Here is a 14,960-nt window from a genome sequence, read left to right on the forward strand (position 1 = left end):
GAGAAAATGTTGAACTGTCTTTGAAATTTTTCTAATATCATTTTCACGGGGGAAAAATTATTATGATAAAATGCATGGACATGAAAAGTTGAATGGTTTTAAGTAATTGTGGCATGTTGATTGTGATCACTAAGAGTGTGACCAGTTATAGTGCCATAAAAATAGTTTGTAATTTTGACAGTCAATTTATTCTTATAAATGCTTGGCTTAAGTATGTAGTATGGCTGTGGCACAAAAATGCAAACTTTTCACCACATTCTTTCCTGATTATCATATTATTTGTCTTTTTCCAGTATTGAGTGGTCTTGGTTGCAGATGTCAATTATACACATTTTATATGGAAATTCTCATAGATCTTTTTTTTTCTTCTGAGACAGCATTATTTTGTAAATGTTTAGTTCATTGATCAATTGATGAGGCTGAACATCCTTGTTCTAGTTAAACGGAGTCTAAAACATGTCTGTGTCATTTAAGTCTGCAGACACTGTCCTCTTGTGTTGTTTGACAATTACCATGTGCATCTTTATATAGGTGCAGTATACACAGTAGATAAGAGCAATATTATTTCTGGTTTTGTCACTATTACTTGGATCTTTGAAACATTTACTTTGTTACACCAGACATCTGTATACATGCCAACAGAAACCTATTTAAATCTTCATACTGACATAGGGGGCTGCAATAGCTCAGTCAGTTCAAGTGTTAGCCTATGTAACCTCAGATGAAGAACCGAGGTGCACGGTTCGACACTTCCTACTTGTAGTGCATTGTGATTTTCAGGAAGCTGAGAAACAGACAGGTCTGTGCTGTTGTGGTTGTGTCCTTGGATATGACATTTCATCCTAATTGCAGTGGATGACATATGACAGGCCACCTGTATGTTGTCTAGAGAGGTAGCCACCAGCTACTGCAAGGAAATCTGCTGTAAAAATGGCAGTTCTATAGGCAATGAAACCAGCAAGCAAACAGTCATACTCACATTGTGTTAATTTCTAAACATCCTCGGAATAGAAATATACTCAAATTCAAAGGAATCATTTTGTATTATCAACCTCTCTGGACTTGCTTTTGAATTCAAGGTCATATAGAGGTGGTTTTTATAGATAGGGTCATTTACAGGTGGTTGTTATAGACAAGGTCATCTACAGGTGGTTGCTATAGACAGGGTCATCTACAGGTGGTTGTTACAGACAGGATCATCTACGAGTGGTTGTTACAGACAGGATCATCTAGAGGTGGTTGTTACATACAGGGTCATCTAAAGGTGGTTGTTATAAACAGGGCCATCTAGAGGTGGTTGTTACATACAGGGTCATCTAAAAGTGGTTGTTATAAACAAGGCCATCTACAAGTAGTTGTTGTAGACAGGGTCATCTACAGGTGGTTGTTACATACAGGGTCATCTAAAAGTGGTTGTTATAAACAAGGCCATCTACAAATGGTTGTTATAGAAAGGGTCATCTACAGAAGGTTATTTTAGACAGGGTCAGAAATATATTTCTTTTTTGTAAAAAGCTAAAAATTCTATCTGTTAAGTACTTGATAGACCTTTACATTCACTGTTGATATTTAAATTTTGTAGGAAAGAAGACGGCTTGTTACGAACAATGAATACAGAAAAAGTAAGTTTATAAAACTGTTCTTCACCATCCCAACCTAAATCATGTGCCCATCACAATTTTATATAACAAATCATTATTAAATCTTTGATATTGATTCAGGTCATATTACTCCCACTGATGTAGGCAGGTAACTGTAGACTTTATCAGTATTTTTGTAATCATTTATAAGTGACTTGAAATCCACTAATATTTAAGAGATAAAAATAAGTTGTTTTGCTTGAGTAATTCTGATAAGGTTTGTGAATTATTCCTTTTGATACCTGTGAATGAAAAGTGATAATTGTGAATGAAGAGGTTTGAGATGGTAAATCAATGATATTGATAATCACTGGTGAGAAGACGAGGAGTAAGGATGGAAGACTGCCGACCGTATAGCCAGGGTAACCAGTTATGACTCACACTTCTGATTATAGAAATACAAGACAACTAGTTTTATTTAGGAACCTAGCTGAAATATTTATACATCAGGGAAATCTCAAAAAGACAATCAAAAGAAATTATTCATTTTAGATTTTTTTTTTTAATTAAAGAATTATCAGAAATCTTTCAAAATATAGAAACAATATATGTGATGAGATGAATTTCTTAGTAGAGATCTATATTGCCAATATTGAATTAACACATATATTTATATTATATAACTAGTGTAACATATCTTTTCCTTTTCAGCTTTTAAAAACATTACCATGTTTACAGAAACAGTTAGACGGATTGTTGGAATTTGATGTAAGTAAAATTTTGGTGTAAATTAAATAATTTTACATTTGGAGAAGAATAGGTACAGTCAATTTTATCATGTATGATGTGATAATCAGCTATATGAAATTGTTTGGCTGAGTGTCAACAGTTTTTTATTGACTGGCTCAAAACTGCTGTTGCACTTATGATCACCAAGTTGGCATTATTTGTTTGTCTTTGGCAGAATGATTGTCACATACTGTAATCCTACACTTACAGAATTGTTTCCTTTTATCAATTTTGATGCCGGAAATATGTCCAGAGCATACTGGGTGACTTACTTGCTATCTATAAAGCACAGTGTCTCATTCTGTCCATCCAAAGCAGTTACCAGCTTTGATTATGATTAAAAAAAATATGGACAAAGGGAGGTAATGACTATACATAAAAATAGGTTGGGTGAGAGAAGACCACCTTGATAGAATCCTTTCCATATTGAATTCATTAAAAATACTGTTTGTTTCAGTGTAAAACTATGTTGAAAGAACAGTTATTGAATTATTTGAAAAAATATGAAAGCTAAAAGGAAAAATTGAACTTATGAAGTGAGCAAAAGGTCTCAATACAATATTGTTACTTTTGATGAAGAATGCAATTTTACAAATTTTCATGTAAAAAATTGTGATTGATTAACAAGTGAACTTCTTTTGCAATATTTTAAAAATGAAGTTTAATTTTGATTGACCTTTTCAGTGTACACAGAATGAATTAACAAATGGAGTAATTAATGCTACTTTTCTGCTGCTGTTTAAAGACCTCATTCGACTATTTGCCTGTTACAATGATGGTGTCATCAACCTTTTAGGTAAGTCAGTGTTAACATAGACAGATGGTGTCATCAACCTTTTAGGTAAGTCAGTGTTAACATAGACAGATGGTGTCATCAACCTTTTAGGTAAGTCAGTGTTAACATAGACAGATGGTGTCATCAACCTTTTAGGTAAGTCAGTGTTAACATAGACAGATGGTGTCATCAATCTTTTAGGTAAGTCAGTGTTAACATAGACAGATGGTGTCATCAACCTTTTAGGTAAGTCAGTGTTAACATAGACAGATGGTGTCATCAATCTTTTAGGTAAGTCAGTGTTAACATAGACAGATGGTGTCATCAACCTTTTAGGAAAGTCAGTGTTAACATAGACAGATGGTGTCATCAATCTTTTAGGTAAGTCAGTGTTAACATAGACAGATGGTGTCATCAATCTTTTAGGTAAGTCAGTGTTAACATAGACAGATGTTGTCATCATCCTTTTAGGTAAGTCAGTGTTAACATAGACAGATGGTGTCATCATCCTTTTAGGTAAGTCAGTGTTAACATAGACAGATGGTGTCATCAACCTTTTATGTAAGTCAGTGTTAACATAGACAGATGGTGTCATCAACCTTTTAGGTAAGTCAGTGTTAACATAGACAGATGGTGTCATCAACCTTTTAGGTAAGTCAGTGTTAACATAGACAGATGGTGTCATCAACCTTTTAGGTAAGTCAGTGTTAACATAGACAGATGGTGTCATCAACCTTTTAGATAATTTAGTGTTAACATAGACAGATAGTGTCATCAACCTTTTAGGTAAGTCAGTGTTAACATAGACAGATGGTGTCATCAACCTTTTAGGTAATTTAGTGTTAACATAGACAGATATTGCCATCAACCTGTCAGATAATTAAGTATTAAAAGGGGTCTGGAAAAATATTTTAAACCACTAGACACAGGACTGGTGGGATGAAAAATTCCGGATTGGATTTTACTCGTACAAATTCAGCTATGAAACGGCGACTTAATCAGCGAGGATGTGACATGTGACTTTTTTTCTATTTTTATTTGAAGTTATAGTGAAAATAACTATGCAGTTATGGCTGCTTTGCGTCATACATTGTGTTTGACTTAGGCCTAGTCGTAGTGATTGTTTACATCTGACTGACTAGGTGCTAGGTAAGAACGAGAGCACCTGGCATCAGTATGACGGCGAGAAAATGAAAATCTTATATTTGACGTCATGGTAATTCTGGTGTAATCGAAAGTTAGAGAGCAGACTGGAATATTTTGTTTTCAAAGTACCGTAAACGTGTTTCTTTGTTTTAAATTTTCTTTACATTTTTATTGAAATCAAAGTTTTAACATTAATATCATTGGATAAAAAGTATTCGTCCTAAGGACGACTGACAAAGATAAATCTGGTTGTTCGAGACAATTTTCACTCGTCAATGACGACCGGACGATTGCTTTTCTGGACCCCTGATTAACATAGACAGATGATGTCATCAGACTTTAAGTTGAGTTATTGCTGACATTAGTGTTGACATTCTTGTTGACATTAGTGTTTACATTCTTGTTGACATTAGTGTTGACATCGGTGTTGACATTCTTGTTGACATTAGTGTTGATATTCTTCTTGACATTAGTGTTGACATTGGTGTTGACATTCTTGTTGACATTGGTGTTGACTGTGTGTTTGCACTGACAGACAGCTACAGTTTAGTTAAGGTTTACCAGTGACATTTGAGATATGGACTGTGTGTTCGCAGCCTAATTCAGAATTATTGATTTCTCACCGACAACACAGCTAGTCTTAATGTCACTAGAGCTTATCACGTTGATTTTCTTGTGAAAACATAAATGAAAATCATTTTAATATATTTGTAAAATACATTAAACAGAAAATTAGATTAAAGAACAATTTCTGATGGCAAGAAATTGATTTTTTGATCTCCGGTCTTCTGAACTGATGCATTTAATTGCTCAATTATTACACTGTGTAATTTAATGTAACATCATGATAGTGCAGGGATTTGCACTTGGAAAATATGTCCTCAACATCAGATGGGGAAAATATAGCAATACTAGGTCTCCTTCTCTCAATAGAAAATGGATATCAGTGTGCTTTGGTTTATGTCTAATCTTAATGGGATTTTCTGAAAATGTTCTTTTTCACAGGTATGATTAATCAGTTTAATGTGTTGTAAGATAAAAAACATAAACAAGGAAGTACATAGTGATTATACCAGTTACTGATTGCTTCTCATATTATGTTCTTGTCTTGGAGTCTGCAAATCAATAGAGTGGCTAGCACTAATGACTGTCAGTGTGACATCTTATCTGTGAGAAATTACATGAGAGTGTTTACCGATGTCAGTTACCTAGAAACAGAAGAAGTGCTTTCACTATTGAGTAAGTGAGGGAGCAAACGCTCTGGTTAAGATGTTACTGTTGAGGTAATGAGGAAACAGAAGTTCTGGTTGAGATGTTACTGTTGAGGTAATGAGGAAACAGAAGTTCTGGTTAAGATGCTACTGTTGAGGTAATGAGGAATCAAAAGTTCTGGTTAAGATGTTACTGTTGAGGTAATGAGGAAACAGAAGTTCTGGTTAAGATGTAACTGTTGAGGTAATGAGGAAACAAAACTTCTGGTTAAGATGTAACTGTTGAGGTAATGAGGAAACAAAACTTCTGGTTAAGATGTTACTGTTGAGGTAATGAGGAAACAAAACTTCTGGTTAAGATGTTACTGTTGAGGTAATGAGGAAACAGAAGTTCTGGTTAAGATGTTACTGTTGAGGTAATGAGGAAACAGAAGTTCTGGTTAAGATGCTACTGTTGAGGTAATGAGGAAACAAAAGTTCTGGTTAAGATGTTACTGTTGAGGTAATGAGGAAACAGAAGTTCTGGTTAAGATGTAACTGTTGAGGTAATGAGGAAACAAAACTTCTGGTTAAGATGTTACTGTTGAGGTAATGAGGAAACAAAACTTCTGGTTAAGATGTTACTGTTGAGGTAATGAGGAAACAGAAGTTCTGGTTAAGATGTTACTGTTGAGGTAATGAGGAAACAGAAGTTCTGGTTAAGATGCTACTGTTGAGGTAATGAGGAAACAAAAGTTCTGGTTAAGATGTTACTGTTGAGGTAATGAGGAAACAGAAGTTCTGGTTAAGATGTTACTGTTGAGGTAATGAGGAAACAAAACTTCTGGTTAAGATGCTACTGTTTAGGTAATGAGGAAACAGAAGTTCTGGTTAAGATGTTACTGTTGAGGTAATGAGGAAACAAAACTTCTGGTTAAGATGTTACTGTTGAGGTAATGAGGAAACAGAAGTTCTGGTTAAGATGTTACTGTTGAGGTAATGAGGAAACAGAAGTTCTGGTTAAGATGTTACTGTTGAGGTAATGAGGAAACAAAACATCTGGTTAAGATGTTACTGTTGAGGTAATGAGGAAACAAAAGTTCTGGTTAAGATGTTACTGTTGAGGTAATGAGGAAACAGAAGTTCTGGTTAAGATGTTACTGTTGAGGTAATGAGGAAACAAAACATCTGGTTAAGATGTTACTGTTGAGGTAATGAGGAATCAAAACTTCTGGTTAAGATGTTACTGTTGAGGTAATGAGGAAACAGAAGTTCTGGTTAAGATGTTACTGTTGAGGTAATGAGGAATCAAAAGTTCTGGTTAAGATGTTACTGTTGAGGTAATGAGGAAACAAAAGTTCTGGTTTAGATGTTACTGTTGAGGTAATGAGGAAACAGAAGTTCTGGTTAAGATGTTACTGTTGAGGTAATGAGGAAACAAAACATCTGGTTAAGATGTTACTGTTGAGGTAATGAGGAAACAGAAGTTCTGGTTAAGATGTTACTGTTGAGGTAATGAGGAAACAGAAGTTCTGGTTAAGATGTTACTGTTGAGGTAATGAGGAAACAGAAGTTCTAGTTAAGATGTTACTGTTGAGTTATCTAAAGCATAAAACTGTAGCTCTTATTGATAAGGATCATAGAATGAAATAGTGTTACGTTTGAGTTTAAAGGGAACGTACAAAAAACAAGCTCTATATAGTTCATTGGATATTAAGTCAGTTGTAATGATTGAGTTTACAAAGAAGAATAGTTGAGCTTTGACTAGGCAGCAAATCAATATTTTATGAACTATTGAGTTTTCATGGCAGTAGAACATAGTCTTACTATTGATTTTACAAGAAATAAAATCAAAGTCTATTGTAAAGGTAACTGTACCTGTTTTGTAATTTTTTTTAAACAAAGAAACATACAACACTGCTTTCTGTGGAGTTTTCAGGGGAACAGAACATGAAAACTTGTTTTCCTTGTGACAGTAATTAACTATTTACACTGTTATTTTTCTTCCATTGTATCCTCAGCTCAGACAGAATGTTTTATCTAGACATAGTATAAAGAAACAAGGGACTTTTTAAAAAAATTTGAATATTATATATATTTAATTTTCAATTATTTAACAAATCAATTTTTTTGATGAATTAAGATTGCTGTGATATGATGTTCTCTTTTGCAGAAAAATACTTTGATATGAATAAAAAGCAGTGTAAGGATGCATTAGATGGCTACAAAAAATTCCTCGTCAGAATGGACAAAGTGTCAGAATTCCTTAAAGTAGCAGAGGTAAGTTTTACTAGCAATTCAATGAAATTTGATGAAACTATCCACTAAACGTTTAAAGCATTAACCTGGCACTTGTCTGGCTTACACCATCACGGCCTTGTTAGTTTAAAGGCCAGCTTTTGTATAGCCCATAGATAAATATTACTTTCTAACAACAGCAGTAATTGTTCCTTCTCTCCAATATATGGCTAGGGAACAAATCAGGGCACGGAATTAAATTGGGATGTAAATGTGTTTATCGCCTGCCAGAACTTCTACCCAGAACAACAAAACCCAGTCCAACAAAATATGTCATTTGCACAAGTTTGTCAGAAAGGTAATTTAAAATGTGTCAAAAACAAAATAAAAATTAATTTAAAAATCCAGAAAGCTGAAAGGCATTTTTCTGAGTTGTTTAGGGCATCAATAAGAATTGGAATGCAATTTTTGTTCATATTTATGACAGTATAGAAAAACAATTCCATTTAACCATGGAACTATGCATCATGGAATATGTTGGGACAAAACAGTATTACCATATTTATCCACAACTAAGCACCTGCCCACAAATAAGCCCTCTTCTTCATTAAAGCAGAATCATCTATTTTGAAATGGTAAGCTGAAGTGGCTTATAAATAAGCCCTCTCCAAACGTTAAAACTAAATTTTTACACTTGGGAAGGGGTCTTATTTCAGGATGAATGTGGTATTTACCATCAGCATGGAAAAAATATATATGTATCTCAATCATAAAAAAACAAAGGGCGATAATATAAGCTATACAGGATTGGAACGGTGTAAGATAGACAAAGCAGTGATTACCCACCTTATCAAACACTGGTATGCTTACTGTTGCTTCTTTGTGTTTAATCTCAATGCCTGTCGTGATAGATTTACACAGTACATGTTTTAAACATTAGGTATGTCCCTGTTTAAAGATGACTTGAAGCTGTTTTATTACCAATTAATTATGCTTCGGCTTGACCAGGTAATGTGAATGGCCAGTGACTTGTCCTATATTTCTCTTTCAAAGGCTTGACTGCTGAATATTTTGAAATTTAAGCTAGAGTTCCTTCAAACCTAACCTGGTGTTTATGATTTAATCAATGTTTACCCAATAGCAGAATATGGTGTAATTGCTTGTGACACTTCCTTCATGTAGCTTGCCTTGAATTTATGATGAAAATGCTCCACAAGTGCATTAAAAATAAAGAAGTCATTGACAGGCGCATATATAAACCTTGGATTTAATTAGATTTCATGAAAATTATTTATTTTTTTTTTTTATATTTTGTTGACAATTTCGGTACTTTACATTATTAGATGGAAGTTTTTCAATATGTGTTTGAATTTTCTGTAGGAGGCCAGAAGCCTGAAAGATGAGGTAATTTAAAAGTGCTGGATATTGTTTTGGGCCGTGCATATAATAAAATTTGGTGAATGTCACAAATTTTCAATTCATTTTGATCTACTTTTTGCACATATTTATTACACAACATTTGTTTTTTAACATCATAATTAGTCGTTACCTTGTATTGTTAAAACCTGTTACCTACCTTTCCCCCAAGGAAATATGAAATGTGAGGCAATACCCTTAAAAATCTATATTTGCTGTGCTGATGATAAGTATTGTTTGTGTGTGATGTCTGTGTTAGATGTATAAACACCTGACAGCCGTATCACTGTGGCATTAGTGTATAAGTGTTGTCCTTCAATGATGGGTATCCCCAAAGCATGTCACCAGTACACAGCCTTGCTAATAGTCGTCATCACCTTATATAGAGTTGCTGCCCTACTGACCTCTAATTAGCAGTGAACAACATTTATCAAAGTGATACTGGAATCAGTGATGTGGAGTGAAGGTGTAACCATTTTCAAATCAGTTATTATTTCTGCTTTGCTTTATGTAGCCTCAAAAAATATGAATAGATTTTCGTAAAACACAACCAGTTAAAAATATATGTGATATTTCCATGAGTACTACACTTCGTCAACTTCATCAAACAAAAATCACAAGATGAAATTATTGGAAAAAAAGAAGTTGAATGATATCCACAAAAAAAAATTTCAGTTTTAGATAAAAATGGTATGCACAACTTTGTACATAGTGTGTCCCTATGTAATATGTACCCAGGTAATGAGGCTGCTTGATTCTGATAAGGTCATTGTCTTTCATCAAACCTGCTCTAAAAAAAATAAATAAATTTGAACCCATACATAGTCACATATTGTCAGGAATTGTTAAGGTCTCAAATAAAAATAATTTGGCATGTCCATACATCCACATCAAACTTGACCTTCAGTATGAGCCTGCCTTGTAAATGAGTTAGGAAAGTGTACAGATATGTTATGACTTGATTTGATGGCGATATCACCATTAGGTATAAGCTGTTTGAAGTTGTATTTTGTATGATTTAGCAGTCTGTTATTTGGAGATAATATGAAATTGTACAGATTATTGATTTCCTGTTTGCTTTGTTTCAGAATGTTGGTATTGACAAGGGTGATATTCCAGACTTAGCCAAGGTAGGAGTTCTGTGTGGTCAGTGTGGTCTTGTGTCTGTGTTGTCAGTGTGGCCTTGTGTCTGTGTGGCCTTGTGTCTGTGTTGTCTGTGTGGCCTGGTGTCTGTGTGACCTTGTGTCTGTGTTGTCTGTGTGGCCTTGTGTCTGTGTGGTCAGTGTGACCTTGTGTCTGTGTTGTCTGTGTGGCCTTGTGTCTGTGTTGTCAGTGTGGCCTGTTTGATCGTGTTGACCATGTCCAATTTTGGTTGAGTGATGTAACTGATCAAGCTGACCTTGTGTCTGTTTGGTCAAAGTGACCTTGGCATTGGTCAAGCTGACCTTGTGTCTGTTTGGTCAAAATGACCTTGTCATTGGTCATGCTGACCTTGTGTCTGTATGGTTATGGTGATCTTATCTTTGTTTTATTTAAGTGTCTGTATGTATGTGCCTTTTGTCCATCTGACTTGACTGGGGAGGACATGAGAATCTCTCGGAAAACCACATGAACAGGACAGTAAAACCAGTCTCCACCAAAACAGCAGTCTCCTAGGAATGACTTGTTGTTTTTCTGAGGAATTGCTAATTCCTAAGGCCCATTTATAAATCTGGAGACAGATTCAGATATGTTAGGATTTTATTTTTTTGTCATGATGTTCTCTCCTGGAATTACTTCTTTCTCTAAGCTTGTTAATCAGAGCTGTATCGCTCTCATTACAATACTCTTTGTGTATATACTATATTACATTTTTACTGTCATACATGCCTCCATTAGCAGTTTTAGTAATTTTCTCTCGAATTGTCAGTCAGTTATAGAATTTCCTAATTTTGATGACAGTCAGTTATAGAATTTCCTGATTTGGATTGTCAGTCAGTTATAGAATTTCCTGATTTTGATTGTCAGTCAGTTATAGAATTTCCTGATTTTGATGACAGTCAGTTATAGAATTTCCAGATTTTGATTGTCAGTCAGTTATAGAATTTCCTGATTTTGATGACAGTCAGTTATAGAATTTCCTGATTTTGATTGTCAGTCAGTTCTGGAATTTCCTGATTTTGATGACAGTCAGTTATAGAATTTCCTGATTTTGATGACAGTCAGTTATAGAATTTCCTGATTTTGATTGTCAGTCAGTTATAGAATTTCCTGATTTTGATGACAGTCAGTTATAGAATTTCCTTATTTGGATTGTCAGTCAGTTATAGAATTTCCTGATTTTGATTGTCAGTCAGTTATAGAATTTCCTGATTTTGATGACAGTCAGTTATAGAATTTCCTGATTTTGATTGTCAGTCAGTTATAGAATTTCCTTATTTGGATTGTCAGTCAGTTATAGAATTTCCTGATTTTGATTGTCAGTCAGTTATAGAATTTCCTTATTTGGATTGACAGTCAGTTATAGAATTTCCTTATTTGGATTGTCAGTCAGTTATAGAATTTCCTGATTTTGATGACAGTCAGTTATAGAATTTCCTGATTTGGATGACAGTCAGTTATTGAATTTCCTTATTTGGATTGACAGTCAGTTATAGAATTTCCTTATTTGGATTGACAGTCAGTTATAGAATTTCCTTATTTGGATTGTCAGTCAGTTATAGAATTTCCTGATTTTGATGACAGTCAGTTATAGAATTTCCTGATTTGGATGACAGTCAGTTATAGAATTTCCTGATTTTGATTGTCAGTCAGTTATAGAATTTCCTGATTTTGATTGTCAGTCAGTTATAGAATTTCCTTATTTGGATTGTCAGTCAGTTATAGAATTTCCTGATTTGGATGACAGTCAGTTATAGAATTTCTTTATTTGGATTGAAGTGAGGATGTTGATCACAACTTCCTCTATTTAGTTGGCTTATGCTGACTGTTTTTAAAAATACTATCTCATATGGTGATGTTTATAAAAATGGAGATGTGATATCCATTTATCTCATTACCATAAAATGGTAGGCTATACAGATTGCCCTATGTCCAGGGTCCATCATCCATCCTTCTGTTCATCCATCTTTAAACCATTTTTGTTACCGTTGTTTACTGAGAAGTACTTGATGGATCTTTCTCAAATCTCAGATGTAGGTTCTCCTTGGTCCTTAGTTGTACCTGTTTTGGTACTGATCAGAAAAACAAAAAGGTGGACAGGTGACCATCTTGGATTTGGCAGTTGGTCATAATTGCTATTTCTGCAAATGAATGTTTAGATTTTGTATCATTAAGAGTAAAAACAGAGAAAGGGAAGGGAAAAGATCCAACACTTACAGAACAAATAAGATGAAATAATGATGGGCTCCTAGATCCCTTTGGGGTCTTAAGTTTTACTTTGCACTTCAAACCTTATTCTTCAATTCAGTGTAACAGAGCTGTTTTCTACTTTGAAATACAATTGAGCCGGCTTATTATGATATCAGATATATGACGATTCAGAATATTCCATATATAAATTAAGTTAAGAAAATAGTTAAATATGATAAAGTCTAAGATAAAAATAAGATAAAGATAAAATATTGGTAATTATTTTTACCTGTTACAGGTAAGTTCCACCCCTCGCTGTTGAAAAACAATAAGTCACTATCTTGTGCTGGTCATATTCCACTAAATTCTTCAGAATTAGTACTGATTACATAATTAAGACTCAAATTTAGGTCCAAACAATTAGAGCAAAGACATACAACATCCGTTTATCTGCCAGAAATTCAATTTGAAGTCTTTTGTTCAAAAAGCAAACCATGATGCTGGTTGATGTTCATACCAGTGTCATTTACACTTGTGTAATGATTTACTTGTGTTGTACAATTTTTTATTAATACCAATACACTTACAAGGGATCTTGCTAAAAGTTTTATCAAATCATATTGGAATATTATGTAATATTATTGGCTTACATGTCACATGATTGTCGTAGCTTTTCACTTGACTTAACAGTATTGACACTAAAATTAGCCAGGTAACATATTTTACTTAGCTCCAACTCAAGAAAAACATGATAATTGATAAATTGATGATGATTAATATTATACATGAACTTAAGTGAATATTACAGTATATTACTCTATCCTGCCTTCAGTTCAACTAATTTCCTAGAAACAGAATTAAAAGTGAAAGTAAAAATGATTTTGCAACCGATATAACCGAAGGGTCTGATGACCTATTGCGATCACCTGTTGTCCATCGTAACCATTTTCAAATTCTTCTCAAGTTCTACATGTCTCATTGAGCTGAAACTTACCTGAAATGATCGTGACATGATCCTGACCAAAGTTTGTTAATTTCGGATTGGTCTGAAATCCAACATGGCCGTCATGGCGGCCATCTTGAAAACACATTTTCAACTTCTTCTCAAGTTCAAAATTTGAAATCTTGTATTTAATGTCAGATGGCTATTAAGGCCCATGGGCCTCTTGTTCTTGTTGAGGCCAAATAGAGACAACACCGGAAATATAAATATTACAATATACAGATATTATGATATTTTTATCAGGAAAGTAGAAGATCATTATAAGCTGGTTTCACTGTATTAGGTAGGATGTTGACAGCTCTTTCAGAATGTTTATATTCCTCTTTAATTGTTGACTAGACATATAAAGCATGGGTCAGCCTATTAGTTTTACCGGTTTGCAACAAATCTTTCTTAAATATTTTGCCATTCATTTGTTCACAGCCTTTACTTGGCTGCTAAGGAAGAGATATTAGTCCTGAAAGTATCCGGTTTTGTATTTAAATGTTTCACTCTTAAAATCTGTAGCTGGAATAATAGACAATGACCTCATTTCTTTATATGTCTTATCTGTGAATTCTTTAGAACTTTTTACATACCTTCATCGTAACAATGACTAACTTTTGCATTCATTACTAGCACATAACTTTGTATACTTCTACTTCCTAGCACTTCATTAGCTGTGCTTCTGTAGTTTTTGTACGATGCAAACTTTTCTTATCTTTCATTTTTTAGATATCTTTATTTTTTCAAATTTTCTGCATGTGTTTTTGTTTTGTCTTCAGGGGTTGAAGAATAATGTCCATGATGTAAGTCTATTGTAACCATTTCAGACCAAATTGTTTAGTTATGTTAACAATTTTGCTTTATTGTCATGATTGATAAAAGAAAAGTGAGCATTGATACAACACCCAAATAGTGTAACTAACCGCTGTAATGCCCCCAGCATGTAGTGATACATAAGTCTATTGATCATTATTCTATGTCATTGATATATTAGCTTGTTATTACATTTGTCTGTAGACTGGCCTAGATCTGCAGTCAGTCTTGTTTCTATTGACAACCAAGTGGCCATGTCCTTGAGAATGAACTTACGACCTTGAGAGTAACCAAAGAGCATTAAAAGACTTGCTTATGGCTGGAACCAAATCCTATTAACTATGTTTATGGCCTTTTTAGAGCTGCACAGCACACTAACCACTGGTCCTCTAACACAATATTCTGATAGGCCAGGTTGATATGTCAATATATCACATGTCTGGAATTGAACATTTAAAATGTGCATTATGTTGGTGTTCTTTCTCACTAGTTTTCATCCTTCTTTTCACTTTTCATCTTCACCTTACAAGACCAGTCTCCACAGTGTATCATACCAGCTTCAATCCTGTATCTGTCAGTGCTTTGATATCTATCTCCTATTGGTCTTTAACCCATATGCTACCATCCACTTTTTCATTAATACCTTGATCAGTGTTGGAATTTCATTGAGATAAAACATGGATGATGATAGCTGT

General features: G+C 34.1%; 1 protein-coding gene across 5 annotated transcripts in view; it reads left to right on the forward strand.

Annotated features, from left to right (window-relative positions):
• The window catches only part of LOC132547942 (phosphatidylinositol-binding clathrin assembly protein LAP-like), a 73,452-nt gene that overhangs the window by 30,612 nt on the left and 27,880 nt on the right, over positions 1-14,960 (forward strand). For 4 of the 5 annotated variants that reach the window (XM_060211751.1, XM_060211755.1, XM_060211753.1 and 1 more), the window contains exons 5-9: positions 1,583-1,622; positions 2,292-2,348; positions 3,054-3,165; positions 7,654-7,760; positions 10,223-10,264. In XM_060211751.1, the coding sequence (XP_060067734.1) occupies positions 1,583-1,622; positions 2,292-2,348; positions 3,054-3,165; positions 7,654-7,760; positions 10,223-10,264 (358 nt within the window). Of the gene's footprint in view, positions 1-1,582; positions 1,623-2,291; positions 2,349-3,053; positions 3,166-7,653; positions 7,761-10,222; positions 10,265-14,231; positions 14,256-14,960 lie in introns of all 5 variants that reach the window. The other variant, XM_060211752.1, reaches the window with a different exon arrangement.

Source organism: Ylistrum balloti, unplaced genomic scaffold (assembly GCF_031769215.1).
Source record: "Ylistrum balloti isolate Yb309-2 unplaced genomic scaffold, AGI_CSIRO_Ybal_v1 Utg369990, whole genome shotgun sequence".
NCBI lineage: Eukaryota > Metazoa > Mollusca > Bivalvia > Pectinida > Pectinidae > Ylistrum > Ylistrum balloti.